General features: G+C 41.2%; 2 protein-coding genes across 4 annotated transcripts in view; both read right to left on the minus strand.

The window, feature by feature from the left end:
• Window positions 1–19571, minus strand: part of LOC131757107 (cell cycle control protein 50C-like) — a 32040-nt gene extending 12469 nt beyond the window's left edge. The window contains exons 1-6 of the mRNA XM_059064304.2: window positions 19274–19571; window positions 18737–18877; window positions 17529–17727; window positions 13965–14075; window positions 6884–6985; window positions 5517–5604 (exon numbers count right to left, since the gene is read on the minus strand). Coding sequence (XP_058920287.2) covers window positions 5517–5604; window positions 6884–6985; window positions 13965–14075; window positions 17529–17720 — 493 coding nt within the window. The 5' untranslated portion in view covers window positions 17721–17727; window positions 18737–18877; window positions 19274–19571. The remainder of the gene's footprint in view (window positions 1–5516; window positions 5605–6883; window positions 6986–13964; window positions 14076–17528; window positions 17728–18736; window positions 18878–19273) is intronic.
• Window positions 19572–20567: 996 nt separating this feature from the next.
• Window positions 20568–24677, minus strand: part of CMSS1 (cms1 ribosomal small subunit homolog) — a 383345-nt gene continuing 379235 nt past the window's right edge. For all 3 annotated transcript variants that reach the window (XM_059064867.2, XM_067034821.1, XM_059064868.2), the window contains 2 exons: window positions 23075–23163; window positions 20568–20864 (listed from right to left, as the gene is read on the minus strand). In XM_059064867.2, the coding sequence (XP_058920850.1) occupies window positions 20781–20864; window positions 23075–23163 (173 nt within the window). In that variant the 3' untranslated portion in view covers window positions 20568–20780. The remainder of the gene's footprint in view (window positions 20865–23074; window positions 23164–24677) is intronic.

Genomic DNA, 24677 nt, shown 5'->3' on the forward strand with positions numbered 1-24677 from the left:
AAGATGATCCAAAATCTTGGAAACAGGATGGAGAAAATACAAGAAACATTTAACAAGGATCTACAAAAACTAAAAAGCAAACAAACAGTGATGAACAACACAATTACTGAAATTAAAAATACTCTAGAAGGAATCAATAGCAGAATAACTGAGGCAGAAGAACAGATAAGTGAGCTGGAAGATAAAATGGTGGAAAAGACTGCCAGGAAGCAAAATAAAGAAAAAAGAATGAAAAGAATTGAGGACAGTCTCAGAGACCTCTGGGACAACATTAAATGCACCAACATTCAAATTATAGGGGTTCCAGAAGAAGAGAAAAAGAAAGGGTCTGAGAAAATATTTGAAGAGATTATAGTCTAAAACTTCCCTAATATGGGAAGGGAAATAGTCAGTCAAGTCCAGGAAGCACAGAGAGTACCATAAAGGATAACCTCAAAGAGAAACACACTGAGACACATATTAATCAAACTATCAAAAATTAAAGAAAAAATATTAAAAGAAACAAGGGAAAAGCAACAGATAACATACAAGGGAATCCCCATCAGGTTAACAGCTGGTCTTTCAGCAGAAATTCTGCAAGCCAGAAGGGAGTGGCAGGACATATTTAAAGTGATGAAACCAAGACTACTCTACCCAGCAAGGATCTCATTCAGGTTCGATGGAGAAATTAAAATCTTTACAGATAAGCAAAAGTTAAGAGAATTCAGCACCACTAAACCACCTTTACAACAAATGCTAAAGGAACTTATCTAGGCAGGAAACACAAGAGAAGGAAAAGGCCTACAAATACAAACCCAAAACAATTAAGAAATGGTAATAGGAACACACATATTGATAATTGCCTTATGTGTAAATGGATTAAGTGCTCCAGCCAAAACGACAAAGATTGGCTGAATCGATACAAAAACAAGACCTGTACATATGCTGTTGACAAGAGACCCACTTCAGACCTAGGGACACATACAGACTGAAAGTGAGGGGATGGAAAAAGATATTCCATGCAAATGGAAATCAAAAGAAAGCTGGAGTAGCAATTCTCATATCAGACAAAATAGACTTTAGAATAAAAACTATTACAAGAGACAAAGAAGGACACTACATAATGATCAAGGGTCCAATCCAAGAATATATAACAATTGTAAATATATATGCACTCAGCATAGGAACACCTCAATACATAAGGCAAATACTAATAGCCATAAAGGGGAAATTGACAGTAACACAATAATAGTAGGGGACTTTAACACCCCACTGTCACCAATGGACAGATCATCCAAAATGAAAATACATAAGGAAACACAAGCTTTAAATGACATATTCAACAAGATGGATTTAATTGATATTTACAAGACATGCCATCCAAAAACAACAGAATACACTTTCTTCTCAAGTGTTCATGGAACATTCTCCAGGATAGACCATATCTTGGGTCACAAATTAAGCCTTGGTAAATTTAAGAAAACTGAAATCGTGTCAAGTATCTTTTGTGAACACAACGTTATGAGACTAGATATCAATTACAGGAAAAAAACTGTAAAAAATAGAAACACATGGAGGCTAAACAATACGCTACTAAATAACCAAGAGATCACTGAAGAAATCAAAGAGGAAATAAAAAAATACCTAGAAACAAATGGCAATGAAAACACTACGACCCAAAACCTATGGCATGCAGCAAAAGCAGTTCTAAGAGGGAAGTTTAGAGCAATACCAGCCTACCTCAAGAAACAAGAAACATCTCAAATAAATAACCTAACTTTACACCTAAAGTAATTCAAGAAAGAAGAGCAACAACAAAAAAACCCCAAAGTTAGCAGAACAAATCATAAAGATCAGATCAGAAATAAATGAAAAATAAATGAAGGAAACAATAGCAAAGATCAATAAAACTAAAAGCTGGTTCTTTGAGAAGATAAACAAAATTGATAAACCATTAGCCAGGCTCATCAAGAAAAAAAGGGAGAAGACTCACATCAACAGAATTAGAAATGAAAAAGGGGAAGTAACAAGTGACACTGCAGAAATACAAAGGATCATGAGAGATTACTACAAGCAACTAACTATATGCCAATTAAAATGGATAACATGGAAGAAATGGACAAATTCTTTGAAAAGCACAACCTTCTTAGACTGAGCCAGGAAGAAATAGAAAATATAAACAGACTAATCACAAGCACTGAAATTGAAACTGTGATTAAAAATCTTCCAACATGGGCTTCCCTGGTGGCACAGTGTTTGAGAGTTCGCCTGCCGATGCAGGGGACACGGGTTCGTGCCCCAGTCCGGGAAAGATCCCACATGCCGCAGAGTGGCTAGGCCTGTGAGCCATGGCTGCTGAGCTTGCGCGTCCGGAGCCTGTGCTCCAGATGGGGAGAAGCCACAACAGTGAGAGCCCTGCGTACCGCAAAAAAAAAAAAAAAAAAAAAAAAAAAAAAAAAAAAAAAACAGGAAAAAAATCTTCCAACAAACAAAAGCCCAGGACAAGATGGTTTCACAGGCGAATTCTAACAAACACTTAGAGAAGAGCTAACACCTATCCTTCTCAAACACTTCCAAAATATAGCAGAGGGAGGAACACACCTAAACTCATTCTATGTGGCCATCATCACCCTGATACCAAAACCAGACAAAGATATCACAAAAAAAGAAAAAATTACAGGCCAATATCTCTGATGAACATGATGTAAAAAACCTAAACAAAATACTAGCAAACAGAATCCAACAGCACATTAAAAGGATCATACACCATGATCAAGTGGGGATTATCCCAGGGATGCAAGGGTTCTTCAATATATGCAAAGCAATCAATGTGATATACCATATTAAAAAATTGAAGAAGGAAAACCATATGATCATCTCAATAGATGCAGAAAAAGCTTTTGACAAAATTCAGCACCCATTTATGATAAAAAACTCACCAGAAAGTGGGCATAGAGGGAACCTACCTCAACATAATAAAGGCCATATATGACAAACCCACAGCCAACTTCGTTCTCAGTGGTGAAAAACTGAAACCATTTCCACTAAGATCAGGAACAAGACAAGGTTGCCCACTCTCACCACTATTATTCAACATAGTTTTGGAAGTTTTAGCCACAGCCATCAGAGAAGAAAAAGAAATAAAAAGGAATCCAAATCGGAAAAGAAGAAGTAAAACTGTCACTGTTTGCAGGTGACATGATACTATACACAGAGAACCCTAAAGAAGCTACCAGAAAACTACTAGAGCTAATCAATGAATTTGGTAGAGTAGCAGGATACAAAATTAGGGCACAGAAATTTCTTGCATTCTTATACACTAAGGATGAAAAAATCTGTAAGGGAAATTAAGGAAACACTCCCATTTACCATTGCAACAAAACAAATAAAATACCTAGGAATAAACCGACCTAAGGAGACAAAAGACCTGCATGCAGAAAACTCTAAGACATTGATGAAAGAAATTAAAGATGACACGAACAGATGGAGAGATATACCATGTTCTTGAATTGGAAGAATCAACAGTGTGAAAATGACTATACTACCCAAAGTAATCTACAGATTCAATGCAATCCCTATCAAACTACCAATGGCATTTTCCACAGAACTAGAACAAAAAATTTCAAAATTTGTATGGAAACATAAAGGACCCCAAATAGCCAATGCAATCTTGAGAAAGAAAAATGGACCTGGAGGAATCAGGCTCTCAGACTTCAGACTATACTACAAAGCCATAGTAATCAAGACAGTATGGTACTGGCACAAAAACAGACATACAGATCAATGGAACATGATAGAAAGCCCAGAGATAAACCCATGCACATATGGTCACCTTATCTTTGATAAAGGAGGCAAGAATATACAATGGAAAAAAGACAGCCTCTTGAATAAGTGTTGCTGGGAAAACTGGACAGCTCCATGTGAGAGTCAAATTAGGAAACTTCCTAACACCAAACACAAAAATAAACTCAAAATTTATTAAAGACCTAAAGGTAAGGCCAGACACTATAAAACTCCTCGAGGAAAACATAGGAGGAACACTCCTTGACATAAATCACAGCAAGATCCTTTTTGACCCACTTCCTAGAGAAATGGAAATAAAAACAAACAAATGTGAACTATGAAACTTAAAAGCTTTTGAACAGTATTTGCAAATGAAGCAACTGACAAGGGATTAATCTCCAAAATATACGAGCAACTCATGCAGTTTAATATCAAAAAAACCAAACAACCCAATCCAAAAATGGTCAGAGGACCTAAAGAGATATTTCTCCAAAAAAGATATACAGATTGCCAACAAACACATGAAAGGATGCTCAACATCACTAATCATTAGAGAAATGCAAATCAAAACCACAATGAGGTATCACCTCACACTGGTCAGAATGGTCATCATCAAAAAACCTACAAACAATAAATGCTGGAGAGGGTGTGGAGAAAAGGGACCTGCTTGCACTGTTGGTGGGAATGTAAATCAGTACAGCCACTATGGAGAACAGTAGGAGGCTCCTTAAAAAACTAAAAATAGAAGTACCATGTGACCCAGCAATCTCATTACTGGGCATATACCCTGAGAAAATCATAATTCAAAAAGAGTCATGGGGGCTTCTCTGGTGGCGCAGTGGTTGAGAATCCGCCTGCCTATGCAGGGGAAAATGGGTTCGTGCCCCGGTCCGGGAAGATCCCACATGCCGCAGAGCGGCTGGGCCCGTGAGCCATGGCCGCTGAGCCTGTGCATCCGGAGCCTGCGCTCCGCAATGGGAGAGGCCACAACAGTGAGAGATCCGAGTAACACACACACACACACACAAAAAAAAGAGTCACGTACCACAATGTTCATTGCAGCACTATTTACAATAGCCAGGACATGGAAGCAACCTAAGTGTCCATCGACAGATGAATGGATAAAGAAGATGTGGCACATATATACAATGGACTATTACTCAGCCATAAATAGAAATGAAATTGAGTTATTTGTAGTGAGTTGGATGGACCTAGAGTCTCTCATAAACAGTGAAGTAAGTCAGAAAGCGAAAAACAAATACCATATGCTAACACATATATATGGAATCTAAGAAAAAAAAAAATGGTTCTGATGACCCTAGTGGCAGGACAGGAATAAAGACACAGACATAGATAATGGACTTGAGGATACGGGGAGGGGGAAGGGTAAGATGGGAGGAAGTGAGAGAGTCGCATTGACATATACACTACCAAATGTAAAATCGATAGTTAGTGGGAAGCAGCTGCATAGCACAGGGAGATGAGCTCGGTGCTTTGTGACCATCTAGTGGGGTGGGATAAGGAGGGTGGGAGGGAGATGCAAGACGGAGGGGATATGGGGATATACGTATGCATATAGCTGATTCACTTTGTTTTATAGCAGAAACTAACACAGCACTGTAAAGCAATTATATTCCAATACAGATGTTTTTAAAAAATAAACTGCCACTCAGCTGCAGGAGTAATCTTCTGGATATTTAGATTGTTACACACTCATGAAAGGGAAGATGATGGAGATAGGAAAAGACACCTACCATTGAACATGCTATTGGCAATAGCACCACAAGGAGCGATGGGGATCCCATTGTGGGAGGTTTTGAATGGAGCACAGTTTCTAACATCCTGGATGAGAAATGATACAGGAATAAGTGTTTTTGGTAAAATCTCTTAAAATGCTGGAAGTGAAAATCCTGGCAGTAAATCAACCCATGGTGATCCACTGGCACAGATCGAGATTATGGGCTGCTACCTGCTGTTCCCAGGCTGCTGGCTGACCTAGACTAGAAAATTTTTGTGTTTTGGAGATATGTATGTGTGTATGTGCACGTGTGTGTAGTTTCTTTCCTCATTAACAGGACATAGCATACCAAATATGTCTGCAGGAAGAAATTTTACTTTGCTTGCTGTGCTAAATACCACACTAAGCCCACAATGGAATATATTTTTTAAAGGTTTTTCTTATTGGAGTGTAACTTATATTCTAAAAAGTATATAAATTGTGAGTCTACAGTTGGATAACTTATCACAGGGTAATCCACCCACCTAATTACAAGAATACATTTTAAAAAGAGTGGCTGCTAAAAACCATTTGGTTATCCCTTTTATATAATGCCAGTATAGAAAAGGTTTCCTTCTAGCTTTTCTTGCCAGCATGCTGAATATCATTTACCAAGAGCTAAATTTTGTAATCTTAGGTCTGAAAGAATATTCATTAAACCAAAGGTTTTTATTCAATCAAGTAGTGCCCAGTTTCCTTAAACTAGGCTGATTGAAGCCCCCAGTTATAAAAAGGACAATGGTGGATATAGAGTGAGCTAGGCTGAGACCAATCACTCAAGGTTACTATCAAAATGGTTGGTGCATCCATCAACTAAAATGGGCAACTTTAAAGATAACTACAGAGATTAAGTATGAGAAAATAATATTGAAATCTAATTGATGTGTCAGTCATTCAAAGAAGCAAACAACTCTACTGTTTGAAGCAGCTCCAGTATGCCATCAACTTTATTAAGAGAAACATAAATCCTGAATTGTGGTTGAAAGGTACTTGAAGATTTGCCCTTCTGACACATTCATTATTACCAAGACTTGGGCAGTCCAAGATGTATCTGGTTTTAATGTAAAATGCTGTCAAATAAAAAAATGGTTGGTGCATGAAAGGATCAACATCTAATTGGAAAAGATTCACATTCCTGCTCTGAAGAGGGAACGTGCTCCTTCTTAATAGCAGTTATCCTGAATACTCAGCCCCCTCAGTTCATGTAAGAATGAAATGAGCATTTCTATCTTATAAAAACTTAGCTTTTGAGTTTATTTTCCATACTGTCTTTTAGACTGAAAGATCCATCTGGCTTTAAAAAAAAAAAAAAAGAGTATTATACCAAGTTAAATAAAGCCTTACCTTTACATCTGTACCCACCAGTTGGCTATTACTTCTGGATAGAATATATCGATAGAGGTTCTGATAGAAGCCATACAATTTGTAGTACATATAAACATTACCCTGTAGAGGAGAACAGCAAGATGTAAGAAGAGAGAAAAATAAACTGAAATATTAATAAACATGGACAGGAGTTTTAAAATATAAGACGTAGTACCAAAAAATATTGATGTGAACTGAAAGTTCCTTTATATCAGATAGAAACACAAGAAATTATTTTTAAAAATCAGTGTTGGAAAATCCTGGTCTATACAAAATTATTAAAATGACTACATAACTTATTTTTAATGTTTTTGTAAGGGCTACCACATTCCTGCCTTGAAAAAATTTTATAACTAGTCTTTGTATTCTCAATATATAAAATTTGATTTTACAAATATTTCCCAGCAATACTAAGAAAGATGCTTTGCCTAGGGGTTGTGGTAAGCATCAAATTCACATGGTCTCAAAGCAAATCCATGAAACACAATTTAAAATTGGAGTCACTGAGCATGTTTAGGTGCATGTTCACAATTGCCCATGTGAAAGACATAAGCCCAGTTCCTTGGTGTCCAGCTCCGGTGTTGTCTTTTTATCACTAGGATCTAGCACAGTACTGTGGCATGTTATACTTGGTTAAGAAATGGTGAACCATTTGTTATGGACAAAAAGATGGAATAGTTCACTGATCTAGAAGAAAGGTGGTTTTCGCCTTAGCAATAAGTACGCGAGGGCTTTTCTGTAGTTGCGGCGAGCGGGGGCTACTCTTCGTTGTGGTGCGCAGCCATCTCATTGCGGTGGCTTCTTTTGTTGTGGAGCACAGGCTCTAGGAGCGTGGGCTTCAGTAGATGTGGCACGTGGGCTCAGTAGTTGTGGCTCACGGGCTCTAGAGCACAGGCTCAGTAGTTGTGGCGCACGGGCTTAGTTGCTCCGCAGCTTGTGGGATCTTCCCAGACCATGGCTCGAACCCGTGTCCCCTGCATTGGCAGGCGGATTCTTAACCACTGCGCCACCAGGGAAGCCCCCAGAACTTCTCCAAGTGGGCTTGATACAGATTTTCCTAACAGTACACATGATGTAAATGTAAATGTCCAAGGCAGCTATTTATAATTAATATTCTACCTACCTCCAAAATAATGAAGGTATGCATCTAAAAATATGAAGGCCTAAATTTTATTAGTGCCTCTCATATGTCAGGAGCTATGTTCAGTGCTAGAAATACAAAAGTATTCCTTTACAGTTCCCTGAGTCAACTGATTCTTTTATGCTATGCAAATTTGGCCTTGCCCTAAGGACCTTTAAGAGGATGAGTATGGAAGATGGGAGATGGTACCCAGGTTAGGCTGAAAATAAAGGTCAGGGTAAGTGTGACCCATCACAGAAAACAACAAAGGCTGAAAAGCTTAGTCCCTGGTAAGAGAAAAGCCTCTGGAACACTGAGAAAGGGAGATGCTGGGCCCTAAGAGGCGGGCTGCAACATCGTAAACAGAGAGCGTGGATGTGAAGGTGAACAAGCCAGGCACAGCAGGAATGACAGATTATATTTCCTCACCAAAGGAGGGAACCTCTACTGATGACCCGTAACTACAGAAAATATGAAATCCATGGAATGGAACTTACCATACATTTTCTTGGAAGCTAAAAAGAGCATTCTACTTACCCAAAGTTATATACTCATATAAACATGACAAAATAGAGAACCTCACATGCTGGGGACAGAAGTGTTTTTTTTTTTGCGGTATGCGGGCCTCTCACTGCTGTGGTCTCTCCCGTTGCGGAGCACAGGCTCCGGACGCGCAGGCTCAGCAGCCACGGCTCACGGTCCCAGCCGCTCCGCGGCATGTGGGATCCTCCCGGACCGGGGCACGAACCCGTGTCCCCTGCATCAGCAGACAGACTCTCAACCACTGCGCCACCAGGGAAGCCCCAGAAGTGTTTTAATAAACTTTTTTCAATAATTCTTTGTCCAAGATTTTACAAGGCCTCCAAGATCATCATCATTTGATTAGCCCTGGAGGCACAATGCACTTTATAGTGTTTCTTTTCTTCCGTGGTACTTGGTGCAGGATCCTTAGTTTAAGGCAGAGAGCCTTGCATGGATTTGTCATCTAGTGTGTGTAATATGTGTGAACTTGTGGGCTCTGTGCTTGCCCTGAGTAGTTTGGTTAGGTTTTTATGAGAAAGCCTTTGCCTCAAAGGAATGGTTAGCAGCTGGTAACACTTATTTGCCTTTAGGATTTCAAAGGACACAGACAGATGGGAACTTGAAGCCCTTTAAGGTTTTATCTTTTGGATTTTTTTTCTTCACAATTTTAAGCACCCTGTGCCCCCCAAGAAGGAACCAATCCTGCTGACACCTTGATTTCAGACTTCTGATTTCTAGAATTGTGAGAAAATAAATATCGAATGTTTAAAGAAAAAAAAAAAGCAACACTAACTTTTACTTTGGGGGGGCAGCATGGTGAGGTGAGGAAAGCAAGAAAGTACACAATTGCAGAGAACTAGAATTTTGACCTTTAACAAAAGAGCACAGATATAAAACTTCCCTCACGGGATTTTATATAGATATCACTTACAACTTAAGTACAACTCAGTAGTTTTCTCTTAATTTACATCAGACTTACTCACAAAAATGATTAGAGATACAGACGTATTCAGAATATTACTGATGCCAACATGCTTTCATCTGGGATCAAGGGGGAAATAGGAAAGGGACACATAAAACCAAAGCTTCCTAGAGCATAAAGCAATATAATTTATCACTTTATCTTTTTTTCCATTCATTTAAAATTTTAGCAAACATTTTCTAAGCATCTACCACGTAAAATATACTGTGCTATGCCCCTGTGAAGGAAGCAAAGATTCTTATGTTCATTCAATAAACATTAATTGGCAACTACAGGATGTCAGGCATAGTTATAGGTGCTTGGGATACAATAGTGAGAGACAGACAATAAACAATACATATAATAAACTGTTAATTTATAAAGTAAGTTGGAAGGTGATAAGTACTATGGAAAAAATGGAAATTACACTAAGGTAATAAGAATCAGGAGTGCAGGTGTGAGGTGAGCAGACAGGTTGAAGTATGAAATAGGATGGCTAGTGTAGGCCTGAGTAGGTGATGGCTGAGCCAAACAGGACGTAAAGGCAGCAGGGGAGTTAGCTGAGTGGATGTCAGGTACAGAGAAGAAGAGAACGCCTGACTTGTTTGAGGAATGAGGAGGCTGGTGTGGTCAGAGAGGGGGTGGGGAAGAGAATGGAGAGAGGAAGTTAGGAGGAATTAAGCCAAATCACATAGGCCTTGTAAGGACTTAGACTTTTTCATTGAGTAGAAAGAGAAGCCATTGCAGGGATTTTTGAGCAAAGGAATAACATGATATGACTTATACTTTAAGACATTCACTCTGCTGCTCTATTGAGACATGGATACAACAGGGAGACCTGATAGGATACTGTAGGAATCCAGGTGAGAGGTGAGGGTGGCATGAAGCTGGGTAGTAGCAGCAGAAGTGGGCAGAGGTGAGCAGACTCTGGATATATTTTGAAAGTAGAACCAATAGGATGGATTGGATGCAAGGTGTGAAAGAACGAAAGGAGTCAAGAATGACCCCTGAGCTTTTAGCCTGAGCACCAGAAGGACAGAGTGCTTTTCAACTGAGACTGTCTGTGGGTGGAATAGGGTTTTTCTGGGGATGGGCATAGAGTAAGTAAGCAGAAGAAGTGGATATTAGTTCAGTTTTAGAAACATTGAGCTGAGGTAGAAAACAGAGCATTGGTAATTGATAGCATTTAAACCTAGGAGGTAGATGATGTTTCCAAGGAGGTGAGTGCATACAGAGAGGAGATGAAGACTGAAGGCCGTGACTAAAGCCCTGCAGATCTCCACAAAAAGAGTTTGGGGAAAATAGGAGGAACAGCAAAGGAACCAAAGAAGGGCAGTCAGGGGACTTCCCAGGTGGCGCAGTGCTTAAGAATCTGCCTGCCAGTGCAGGGGACATGGGTTTGAGCCCTGGTCCAGGAAGATCCCACATGCCACGGAGCAACTAAGCCCATTCACCACAACTACTGAGCCTGTGCTTTAGAGCCCACGAGCCACAACTACTGAGCCCACGTGCCACAACTACTGAAGCCCACACGCCTAGAGCCCATGCTCCGCAACAAGAGAAACCCCCACTCGCCACAGCTAGAGAAAGCCTGTGAGCAGCAACAAAGACCCAACGCAGCCAAAAATAAATAAATTAATTTTTTTTTAAAAAAGAAGGGCAGCCAGAGAGCAAGGAGGAAAACCAAGAGAGTAAGGTCTCCTGAAAGCCAAGAGAAGAAAGCATGTCAAGGAGGAGGGAGTGATTGCTTGTGTCCAGTGGGTGACAAGTCACTGAGGACAGAGCACTGGATTTATCCACAAGGAAGTCATCGGTAACCTCGCCATTTCACTGAGTGTTAGGGCCATGGGTGGGTTTTTGAGAATGAGAAGAGAAGAATTGGAAATACCCGAGAGATGACTCCTCTGAGGAGTTTCCCTGCTAATGGGAGGAAAGAAATAGGCAGATAGTGGGCAGGGAAATTTGGGAGAATAGAAGAGTGCTTTGTTTTTGTTTTTTAAAAGATAGGTCAAATAATATGTTTGTGAGCTGACGGGAATGATCCAGTAGAGAGAAAATTTGACGATATAGAGAGGTGACAACTGCTGAGTTAAGCCCTTATAAAGGCAAGAAAGGCTAGCATCTATCACACAAATGGAAAGGTGAGCCTTCAGATGGGAGCATGGGTGGTTCACCTGTGGTAACAGGTGGGAAGGTTGAGGATGTAGTGCAGATACATCTGGACGTGTAGTTGTGTGGTGTGGCATGTAAAGCAGGTCCCTTTCTTCAGAGAGGTTCCTGTGAATAGAGGAAATGAGTCTACAGGATATTATATGGGCGATTGTAAGTCCATAAGAAGAGTTCAAACAGTGTTCTCAGGATACAAATGTGGGCAAATTCTTGATGGAGACATGAGTGAAAAGGAGGCTCAAGGAAGTGTTTGGATATTAGTGGCTTAAAACAAGTGAGATCTTACAGGTGGGAGTGAGAAGGGAGACTTTCTAGGCAAAAGAACAGCAGGAACATAAAGAGTTGCTTCATGGAAAAGCAAGTTGGTCAGTTTGGCAGGAGTACAAGGTCTCCTGCAAAGATAAGGATGAAAAGGTAGCTGGGCCTCAGGTGTTGAAAAGTAATCTGAAAGAGAGCACATTTTGGGGGAAAGAGTGTGGTCTACTGATTTGGCAAATAACAATTGGCTAAAAGTAGGAGAAGCCAAAGGCTAGATGTGCAGTTAAGGTTGCTGTGATGCTAGATCAGGAGGGACTGAACTGGGGTGATGCCAAGAAAATGGAGTGAGAAAGTGTTTGGGAGAGACAGGGATTGCAGAACAGTAACCACATCAGAGGTCTGGATGAGAAAGGAGTGGTCAGGGTAAAGTCAAGGAGGAAAATTTTGAGTCTTGGTGATGGGATCTTTCCCAGAAAGGGAAGTAAGGAGGGTTTTTCAGGAGATGACGATGAGTCTGGTATGGGGAGGAAGAAGGGCCTTGAGGATGGGACGTTCAGTGACAAGCTCAAGAGAAGGCCTGCCTGCACGTGAAACATGCCATGCAGAGTCACCTATGTAGGGGAAGGAGGGGAAACGGATCAGGTTAGGGAGGAGGTGCTGTGTAAGGAGAGGTGCGGAGTCCAGAGGACAGGACAGGACCTTTGAAAAGTTTCAGGAAATACATTTTCTTTTTTTATAAATTTATTTATTTGGCTGCGTTGTGACTTTGTTGCTGCACTCAGGCTTCTCGTTGCGGTGGCTTCTCTTGTTGCGGAGCACGGGCTCTAGGCTCCAGGGCTTCAGTAGTTGTGGCCCGCGGGCTCTACAGCACAGGCTCAGTAGTTGTGGTGCACGCGTTTAGTTGCCCCGCGACATGTGGGATCTTCCCCGACCAGGGCTCGAACCCGTGTCCCCTGCATCAGCAGGCGGATTCTTAAGCACTGCGCCACCAGGGAAGTCCTGAAATACATTTTCATTTGATTAAGTCTTTGCTACCTACTAAGACTGTGGTGGCCCTGAAAAGGTGCCTCTTGGTCTCCTACTGCAGGGAGCATAATCGAGGGGTGGACGTGGCTTCTGTGCTCTGAGGTCATCCTTTGTTTGCACCAAGGCCATGCTTCAACAGGGGTACTGAGGCAAGGACTCTCTGTTGGGCTTGCTGAAACTTTCTTAAGAATACTCTGCAGTCTAAGCCCTTTCTTCTCTCCACCCTCCTCTCCCTCTGTCCCTCCTTCCTTCCTACTCTGCTTCCCTCTCCTTCCCAGGGCTCAGAGCTGTGTTGTGGTCTGACAGCTGTCCCAGCCTCCTCCAGCTTCCTCCATATTTTCCCTCACAGGCAGTTCCCCCAGTAAATCTCTGGCATGTCTAATCCTGTCTTGGCATCTGCTTCTCAGAGGACCTGGACTAACACGAGACTTTAATCAGTCCCAAAGCAGGGATGTCTCTTAGTATTTCTTTGGCATTTCTCAAAGTGCCTGACAGCCAGGCCAAGAGACGCCTTAGGGATTAGGCAACTGCATGTGCAGAATGACTAGGAGGGGAGGACGCAAGGAGAGTCCCAGGTGTGTGACATTTGACACTAACTCACTGTGTGACCTTGGCCAAGTCACTTAACCTCTCAACCCATTAATCTTCTCACTGTAAAATGAGTGGTTAGATTCAGTGATTTCTATGGTCCCCTCCTGTGTTGACATTTGGCATAGAACCTGTTTGATTGATGTTAAGAATTGTTACAAAGTTGGGTGGGTAAAGAATCCAGAAATTTAGACACAAGGAGAAGAATGAAATTCCAAATAAAAAAAAGGGGGGTGGGTGGGGAGAGTCAAACATGAACTCAATACTTTATAAGATGTCCGCCCGCCATTCCCACCCTGCGTTATTTCTTGTATTTTCAGTTTTGGAAAGCATTTGGTGGAGATCATGAATTTACTGCCACATGTTAAATAGGAGTAGAGCAGTGTATAGCCAAATTGAAGGCTCTTGAATCTCACCTTCATTGTCTCTGGAAGGAAAAAGGGAATAGAGCAGTTGCATTCTTTGTCAAAATTAGCAGCATTTTCCCGGAGTTTTGCACAATTTGCACATTTTTCTGTGTAATTAATCTGTCAGGCAGGGAACATAATAATTATTAAGTTAAAAGGGATGCGAGTACATATCTTAAAATTAAAGTCCTGAGTCCATCAACGTCTCCAAGCTTTCTAGGTCAAGGGCGTACTATCTGGGACATGGACCAAGGGCAGCTCTGTGGATGTGTGGGACGAGTGGGTCTCTTTACAGCCTTTCATTTTGGGACCCAGCTGCATTTTGCCACTTACCTGGAGTTCAGGGTTTCTACTACATATTTATGTAACCTGCTGTGATGAAGCCTTATGCCTCCATCATAAAAAGTGACCATTAGGAAAATATTAGTCAGTAACTCATGAGAACTGGGCCTGCAGCCTGAGTCTAATCAGTGTTATGGGAAAGACACTTCACTGTTTTTCCATTTTATTGTATGGAAAATATTTATCCTAGTGAATTATTCTACATGGTATCTAGAGGAAGTTATTAAAAATGACCAAACTTAGAAAAAAAAAGTGTTTCCAAAATGTAGAGTTATTGATGTATGTGAAGCAATTGTTTTTAAAATGTTGTTATATTGTTTTTTAAAAGTTAAGTTCTGTGCAAAATGGTATAAGTGGACTCTTTAAAAAAGGGTAGTGTGTCCCGAATGGGCAAATCCTGTGAGCTCTGGCTCAAGAACTCAGTTATGTGAAGATGGAGCTGGAAGGAGAGTGGGGAAAGGGGGCTCAGAGAGAGGCCACGAGGCTGTGCATTTCCCTTCTGCTCCAGGAAACACTCATCTCAGGCTCCCAGGGATGGTTGTGAGGTCGCTGCTGCTTTTTCCTCACTGTGTTGAGGAGTCATTAGAAAAGTCTGGCAATGGGAAAGGAACAGGGAAGCAATGGACTGGCTTTCTCTTCAGTAAATTGCCAATGGGATTCTAGATTCTTTGGGAGAGAAGAGTGACAAGAAAGAAGGAATTTTCAATGCTTGCAAAGCCACTGGGTGTTTGGAAGTCAGAGGTAAAGTGTGAATACTAAATTAAAGATTAGCCAAAAGGCTACTTAATTGTACTTAGATGCTTACATTTACTTAAATCATTCTTTAAGTATGCAGCAAGACTTGAACTATTATTTTTAAAAATACTGATGCCTTTTCTGTTAGTGACACTGCATTCTAATTTTTTAAAAGCATTAAAGAACAGGGCTGTACCTAATGGAGACCTATTGATAGCACACTGAACTGTGACTGAGAAAATGGGTGCTAGTTCAGCCAGTCTCTGATCCTGAGTTAAACACTTAACTTCCAGGGCCCACATTTTGTTCATCAGCATCATTTTGGCTAGCAATTAATTGATTTGTGAGGTCATTTTAGTAGGATACACACTACTCCATGGATTCTTGAGAGAGTTCTGTCAATGCCGAATTAGAAAAAAATGTCTTTCATGATAAAGTAATTTTTGAGTAGATGATATCCAAGGTGCTTTCTAGCTCTAAACATTTTATGAGGGAAACATGTCTTGATCTACTGTCTACTTTTACTGCTCAAACCTATAGCTCTAAAATGACAGCAAAGATCATAGTCTGGTCCTCATAGAATTTTGGAAAGGCAGGAATTATCATTCTTGCTTAAAGTAAATTGCAAAAAGGGCACTTTCTCGTTGTGCCCCAGGGCTAAGTGAGAAGAGGAAAGCCAGCTCCCAGCTCTTCTACTAGATGTGTGTTGACTACACTGGCCTGGGATACACACTTCATCTTACCACCCATTACAACAAAACACTTCCATGTGCAAAAGAGGATCGGCCTCTATGGGTGGTTTCTGATTTTCCTGTATGAAAGCAAAGTGTTAGAAACAGTCCTATCTGAAGTGGCTTAAAAGAAAAGTCAATTGGAAAATCCCCTTAACATCATGATAAAATCATTCTGTTGAAAGTTGTTTGTAGAGTGGCCTTGGCCAACCATGGAGTGAGGTTCTCCTCACATCGCTAAGGTGACATCATTCAGCAATTGCTGTCTCTCAATGGAGGCTGCACTTCAAAGAGGGTGGGGATGGGTGCCCAGAAGGGAGGAAGCTGTAAGGACATGGGAAGGGGAGGGGAAGAACCAGAAAGAAAGGGGTTGGTGAAGGAGAAAACAGAACAGTAAACAGGATGAACTTTCTGGAAATGAATATCAACCTTGTAAGCCAATTACTTTGCTATCGCCTTCAACAAGGCAGGTTTACTTCCCTCCTGCCATTTTGCCTTTGTCACTTGGTGGGGCCTGATGGTTTACACTACCACACTGGAGGACTCAAGAGGACTTCGGGGAACCTTCCAGGAGCTGGGGGGTGGGGTACAGAAAATTTCAGTGGAAAGGCAAGAGAGCAGTATGTGTTGGTAGGAGGAGTGGGACCTGAAATGCAATTTTCTTCTCTGAAGTCCTCGCTATTTGCTGTAATCCGTTATTTCAGTAAGTGTGTGCCTATTATGCAGTGGCGACGTGCAAGGAAGGGGTTGTGCATATGGCAAACAAGCCGGCCGTGGCTGAGCTCTCTGTTCGTACTGCACACTACCTTACTTACTCTATTGTTAGCTCATTGAGGATGGAGTTCAACTCTTACAAACCTTACTCATCTACACACCCAGAAGAACTCTGAGCACCTTCAGACACTCATGAACGTTAAATCAGGGTTGACAGACTTGGCCTTCATGGTAATTTTGCCACTAGACTATGTGGGGAGAGGGAATAGATGAGCTTTCCATGGCTGCCTTCAGAGTGGAGGTCATACGGTCTGGGATGTCGCATAACCTGCTCAGAGCTGATTTGCATGAAACATTTACTTAATTTATTAGACCAAATGCGGGCATGGCCTCAGACCAGATCTGAGCTCCCCCTGCCCAGACCAGCTACCGGGCTTCTCATCCTCCAACAGCTTGTTGTCAAATAGGCAAAAGGCTTGTAACTGAGGGGTTCACTGCTCAACTTCCGCTTTTCTCACTCTGAGTAGAACTTGGTTTATTTTGCTAAGTATCCTTTAGAGGCCAGAAAGATTTGTGTTCTTGCCTTTCCTGGATTAAAGCGATGATCTCAGACGGAATCAATTTACAAAGGGAAAGACACAATGCTTGAAAGTGGGGCAAAATTAAGACCTTTATCTTTGGCTCTTCGCTCTTTTTATCAATATGATTCACGGGTCCCTGGCAGTCATTTGGTCTTGCCTCTCCTCCTGCCTCTACAAGTCACTTGCTCGGCACTCTGCCAGCATAAAGAGCTCCTGACTTTGCCAGGCCCCTGTAAACAAATGTGGCTGAACTGACCAGTATGAGAGTGATTGTCCTCAAGAGGGAGAAGGGAGGAACAAAGCCACCACATAGAGGCTCTTTCACCATCTGCACCTGCCAGCTGAAAAAGGGATGCTCCAGTCTCATCTACTTCCCTGTTGGGGGGCTGGGTTCTCAAACTGACCACTCTTTATAGTCCCAAAGCTGAAAATTCTTAGAAATTGTATCAAAAAAGTGAGATGGGACACACCTCTACTTCCTTGATGGTCTTTGCAGACAACAGAAGGATGACGCCCACTCCAAGGCAGAACACGCCTGTGGCAAAAAAGCTGGAGAGGATTTTGTTGGCTGAGAGCTGTAGCCAGTAGGCGGGCAACTGCTGCTGCTTCAGCGCACTGTTGTCTGGCAATCTCGACTGGCAGTCCTGGGATTTCCTCTTCATTGTGGTTCTGCGGGTGACCCAGATATACTTTTGAGACATTTATAACATTACTGCTCAGAGTAATACCACATAATGGTAATATTGAAATTACGTGGCTCTTCCTTTGCACTCGCAAAGTCTTTCTGTTTCCTGGAATTATTTCTTAACCAGACCCGATATTCAGCAGCAGCACAGCTCCCTTCAATCAGCCATTGTTGGGTATATTTTACATAGGCTCAAAAAGCTTGTTGTGCTAACTGCCATTCCTAGGAGGAACAGTCCCCAGCAGGTCTGTATAAACCAACATCTGGCAACTTTGGGAAGCAGTTACAACGGGCTCTTTCTGGGACGTGGTGGCTAATTCAAGGCAACACTTCCTGAAAGGGGGAAAATGGATTTATCCTTAAGAACTTGCCCAAATCCTTCAAGATTAATACAAATAATAGAAGTGAGTGCTGTCAGCTTTTCCCAAATGTGGCTGTCCCTTAACGTGAGTATAAACTAAGTTGGGAAAATGCCCTCAGATTACAGCTAACTTTGCTCTTCGTGATAATGAGGAAGGGAGAAGCAAACAGGGATTGCAGAATACAGATGACTAATCTCAGTAGTTTCCAATTTTTTCATCCATAAGAAAGGCTCTGGCAGAAAGTGTAGATGAGAAACATCTCCTCCTAACCTTTCCTCAAGCACGCACTTTGAAGTAGCCCAAATGATGCAAGAGAAAGGAAGAGCAAAATAGATAATCACTTAAATGTTCAATATTGCAATATGGAATTATTGGGTTTTTTTTCACTTATTAGAAATCCACTAACATCATTTTCATTACGCTATTAATAATTACTTCCTCTTCAAGATGCATTTAAGATGTAGAATTAGGATTTTAAAAATATTAGGTAGCATGTGAGTTTCTAATTTTCCTTTTTCTATTAACATTCGGCAGAGAAGCCATATATTGGACTACTTTTGTATTAAAGAAGACTATGACTTTGGCAAATCTATCTAGTTTAAAAGAATACAAAATAAATGCAGTTACTTACACTGGGAGGTTTCCAATTCAGAGTCAAAGTTTTCCCTTGCAAAACTGGAAGAAAAGCAGAACACCAGTGGGGACTTTTCAGCAAGCCATTTGAATCTGGCTTGGAGGTGGTGACGAGTACGGCTGTTGGTATCAGACAGATCTGTGTGAGAAGACGGCAGTGAACACTCCTAGTTCACATCTACTATTTGTTTTACTAAATAAACATGGTCAAGAACTTGAGTTTAAAAGGCAGTAACAGCCTGTCAGATTAGATTATGTGTGCAGAGTTGGTCTACAAAGTATCAGGTATGTTTGCAATCTAGGTACTTGTTCCAACATTGGGTGTGATTATAGTACATATGTAACACCTATCAGAGGGTCATTACAGTAACAAATCAAGAACAGTATTCCTCAGGCTTTTTATAAAACAACAAAACCAACCTAACCAAAATCCCAAACTAAAAGGTGCTTCACAGGAGTATATTAGGGTTTTCTGGAGAAACAGAACCAATAGATCTAAATGTATATATAGATCTATCATAAAGAATTGGCTCACGTGATTATGGAGGAGGCTGGCAAGTCCAAAATCTGCAGAGCTGATGTTCCTCCAGTTTGAGTTTGAAGGCCAAAAGCTGCCACAGAACCAGGAAGAGCCGATGTCACAGTTTGAAGGTCATCAGGCAGGAAGAGTCGATGTTTCAGTTGGAAGGCAGAATTCTCTCTTACTTGGGGGAGGGTCAGCCCCCAAAGGGCTAAGTTTAGCTATAGCTTGAATGAATTCTCATGCTGTGGTGGCTTTCTTTCTTTTTCCTTTAACTTGTTGAGCTTGAGCCAGAGTCCTGCAGGATGGAACATGTTCCCCTATCCTTTGAATCCCCGTGTATGGCTTCTAGCCCACAGAGGTGCACAAACAGCAAGTCGCTGGTGTGTGGAAGCATGTGATTTGCCGGAGTGTGATGTGCTACACTGCTAGACTCCTTTAACATTTCACAATATTTGAATGTGGAACTTCATATACCAGTAATGGCATCTGTTTGCTTTATTATCTCATTGGTTATATATGCCCGACTCCCCAAATAGATAACCATGCTGTCCCGAAGTGAATATAGGAGATCTGGGTTTGACTTCTGCTTCTCCTACTTAAAGTAGTGTGTGTCCTTTCTGAGATTCAGTTTAATCATCTATAAAATATAAATAATAAGCCGTTTCCTCCAGAACTATTTTAATGATTAACTGTGACAGACTATATATATTCTTCTTAGGAAACTAAGGAGAATGACAACTATATGCAATGTGGGATCCTTCACTGGATCCTGGAATAGAAAAAGGACATCAGTGGAAAAACTGGGATAATCCAAATAAAGTCTGTAGTTTAGTTAATTGTATTGTACCCATGTTGATTTCTTAGTTTTGATATACAAGACCTGAACATTGGGGGATGCTAGGGGAAGGGAATATGGAAATTCTTTATACTATTTTTACAACTTTTCTGTAAGTGTGAAATTATCTCAAAACAAAGAATTAAATAAATGAATAAAACAGTTGTAGTTACATTGTTGTCTTTTACTTGTTTACAAAGTGCCACATATCCTTGCAGCTCTTTCCACCAGTAGTACCACTGCCACCCTTCACACTGGGACTAGGCATCACAGTTTCAAATCTGTTCCACACATACCATCTCATGAAATCCTCAGCAATCCTGCAAGATAGTATTCCCATTTCACAGCTGATGAAACAGGCTCAGAAAGGGAAGGGGCTTGCCTGAGGCTGCCCAGATGCTCTTTCCCTCTCTTGTACGGTCACATCAGAAGCCAGTCGGTGAAAGAAAAACTCAGTCTGCTTAACAAAAATCACACACAAGCCAGTGATACTTTATTATACAAGGGAGTTGGCAAAGGACAGATTCATTTTTGTAAAAGAATCCCCACCTAAGAGTCCCAGTGATCCATCTGGTTATACAATCAACTTAATAAAACAATAGCTGATATTTACCAACTGCTTGCAATGGACCAGAGCCATGCAAATCCCACCATGAAAACAGGAATTTTCAATAGGACCCAGACTTAGAAAAGGCCCAGCTTCAAAGATTCTGTCTTGCATAGGCTGAGGACTCCCATTTCCAGAATTTCAAAAACCTCCTTTCTTATCTAAGTGAGAGAAAAGAAAAAAAAAGTTTAAGATCAAGAAAAGATGGTCTTGGTGAATAAATTCAACCATCTGGAGTCCCTGGTATTTATGCAGCTGTTATGGCCAGAATCAGGAAGAGCAAAACCTGCATTTTATTCAGAGTTGAAATATTTACGTAAGTAAAGGAAGCGGTACATAAGACATCAATTTCATTAAGATGTCCTTTTGTTTGTACAACATTCAACACAAAATCTCATAGAAAAATCTTTTTCAAGATATCCAAAGTGTGCCTATAGACTATACACAATATTTTAATGCAGGATAACCGTTAATAATGACATCATCACAATAAAAATAAGTATGGGTTAAAATGGTTTTTTTGAATACTATTTCTCCCTCATTATTATAATTAGAAAACTAGTGATGGTTTACTCAGCTTTAACATTATACCTGAAATAATCAAATATGACCTCATGTGCCTGACATCAAGTTGGTTAAACTAGTTTTAAAAAACCAGTCAGGGGACTTCCCTGGTGGTGCAGTCGTTAAGAATCCGCCTGCTAATGCAGGAGACATGGGTTCGAGCCCTGGTCCGGGAAGATCCCATGCCACAGAGCAATTGGACCCATGCGCCACAACTACTGAGCCTGCACTCTAGAACCCACAAGCCACAACTACTGAGCACCTGTGCCACAACTACTGAAGCCCGTGCGCCTAGAGCCCGTGCTCCACAACAAGAGAAGCCACTGCAATGAGAAGCCCACACACCGCAACAAAGAGTAGCCCCTGCTTGCCACAACTAGAGAAAGCCTGCAGGTAGCAACAAAGACCCAACGCAGCCAAAAATAAATATATTTATTTTAAAAAACCCAAACCAGTCAGTTCAGGAGACTCTGTGTGTGTGTGTGTGTGTGTGTGTGTGTGTGTGTGCGCGCGCGCGCGCGCGCACGCGCGCAGGGAAGTGAGAAAATGGTTTTTAGCTTAACTCGCCAGTCAATTATAATCAGGTTTGGTCACTCTGAAGATATAATTTTATATAGTAAATTAATTCATTCATCATGTTTGGAGGAATGATTGCAAAACTGCCGTGATTTATTTCTGGTTGGTGACTGGCAGCCATGTTTATTACTGCACAACCCTATTCTCTCCAATAGCTACTTCTAAGCATCACGCTAGATTGAAAGATCAGTCACATGATAACATGGTGGGTGGCAAATCAATTTTTCTTTCTTATTTTTTAAATTTAAATTTTAATTATTTTTTAAAATCTATTTTTGGCTGCATTGGGTCTTTGTTGCTGCATGTGGGCTTTCTCCAGTTGCGGTGAGCGGGGGTACTCTTCGCTGTGGTGCACGGCCTTCTCATTGCGGTGGCTTCTCTTCTTGTGGAGAACGGGCTCTAGGCACGTGGGCTTCCATAGTTGCAGCATGCAGGCTCAGTTGTTGCAGCACACGGGCCCTAGAGCACATGGGCTTCAGTAGTTGTGGTGCACGGGCTCGAGAGTGCAGGCTCAGTAGTTGTAGCGCAAGGGCTTAGTTGCTCCGCAGCACGCGGAATCTTCCCAGACCAGGGCTCGAACCTGTGTCCCCTGCACTGGCAGGCAGATTCTCAACCACTGTGCCACCAGGGAAGTCCCTCAATTTTTCACATTATGATCATGATGGATTACTTTCATAAAAATTTAATGAGCTAATGCTATTCCTAATCAGTGTTCAATCGGTTTTAATCCACTGAGACATAAAAAAATTTTCCCCACTCCCCAAAACCAAAAGAGCCCACTAATTTAAGTAAGTGGGTGTTTGGGTATGTGGAGATGCAGGCAATGAGGCAAGTTTGTGCCCCCCCCACCCCAAGTGCATTTATAAGGATGAAAAGGCAAAGACGATTGTGTATCTAAAACAAGGCACAGGGAAATATGCCAAGTCCTCTAGATCTTCCTGTTTCTCAAAGATGAAGTATAGATGTGGTCCCCAGTGGGGCAGAGGCCACTGGTCATTTAATGAAGAAAAAAAGCTGATTCCTATAAAACACATGGAAAGGATACAGTTATGTGTAAGGGGTGAGATGGCCTCTATAATTGTAGTTACTTCAGAGTTAAAAGAAATCATTTCAAAGGCCAGAATGTGCTGGTTCCCCATGTCAAAGACTTTACTGCTGTGTTTGAACTCAAGTTCAGATTGAAAAAAAAAAAAGATTAAAGGCAATTGCTGGATTGCTAGTTACATGGTACCTCGGGAATGTCCATCATCCTTCTCAACTTCTGATCTCTCCAATTCCAGTCAAAAACCAGAAACTTTAAGGGGTTCAAATTAAGGCCACCTGAAAGAGACAGGGAGAGTTGCTACATTAAAGAACTTATGACATAAGCTTATTAAAATGATTTTTTTTATTCCTCTGGTTGCTTTTTTGCCTCATTTGCTCTTTTCTCCCCCAGCAACTAATCTGTGCACATTAAGTGCTGTCCCTGTTTGATGGAAAACAAATGCAGCACTCAGAGACTTACTCTCCTTACAATCTTATCACTGATTCTCAGGGAAGCAGGGAAGCTGCTCTTGCTAAGCTCGTGAAATGCTCAAGTTCTGGCAAAGAATCAATCCCAGGCCTCCATTTCATGAAGCCCCAGAGGGTAAAGTGTCATTCCCGACCGGGTTTTGATAAGACATATCCTGCAATTTGGGATAGTGACCCTTCAGAGGAGTTGAGTCCAACAGAGTCTGCATGACTCCGAAGAGGTGAGTCGGGGGAAGGATGACGACAGGGTTGGGAGGTTAATTTCAGGCAAAAAAAGAAAGTTAAGATGAATGGGCTCTATTCAAAGCCTGCTATCCTTTGAGGAGACTGGTCAACCACTTAAGGACTCATTCCTGCTGTCTTCCTGCGTATCTAGAGACAATTATGGAGTGTGGGGCTGGAGGGGACCTCAGGGGTTGTCTGTTCCTCAGAGGTCTCAGAGTTGGGCAGTTAGTTTTTCCCACTCCACATGTCCTGCCCACTGCCCCAAGCTATCACACCTGGAAACATAATGAAGCCTTCCTTTATCCTGCAGCACTTCCCCTCAATACTGGTTATTTCAATACTTTCCCCTCTGCCCTAAAGACTTTTTCATGCTTCTTATAACTACACGCCTCTTATTTAGAACTCTCTCTGTAAATTAAAAATGATGGAAATTAAGAAAGACAATGGGTTGATAGTGTTCCCTTAAAAATAATTGACTGCTGATGGGACAGCAAACAGGTACAGCCTCTCTGGAAGGCAACTGGACATTATATAATAGGAGCTTTAAAATGCTTACTGTTTGATAAAATAATTCTCCTTCTCTGACATATCCTAATAAAACACCAGAAACTTAAGCATAGTTACTTATAAAGATGATCACTGTGTATTACTTATAATAGCAAAACAAATTAGAAACAACCCAAATATCCTACCATAGTAGAATTGTTAAACACCAATATAACTTGGGGTCAATATCCAAAATATATAAAGAACTCATACAACTCAAGGGCAAAAAACCAAATGATTTGATTTAAAAATGGGTGGAGGAACTGAATATACAGTTTTTCCAAAGGAGACATCCAAATGGGCAATAAGTACATGAAAAGGAGCTCAACATCACTAATCAACAGGGAAACACAAATCAAAACCACAATGAGCTATCACCTCATACCTGTTAGAATGACTGTTATCAAAAAGACAGGAGATAACAAGTACAGGCAAGGTTGTGGAGAAAAAGGAACTTGTGTACTGCTGGTGGGATTGTAAATTTGTGCAGTCAATATGGAAAACAGTATAGAGGTTTCTCTAAAAGTTAAAAATAGAACTACCCTATGACC

Source organism: Kogia breviceps, chromosome 5, assembly GCF_026419965.1.
Source record: "Kogia breviceps isolate mKogBre1 chromosome 5, mKogBre1 haplotype 1, whole genome shotgun sequence".
Lineage (NCBI taxonomy): Eukaryota > Metazoa > Chordata > Mammalia > Artiodactyla > Physeteridae > Kogia > Kogia breviceps.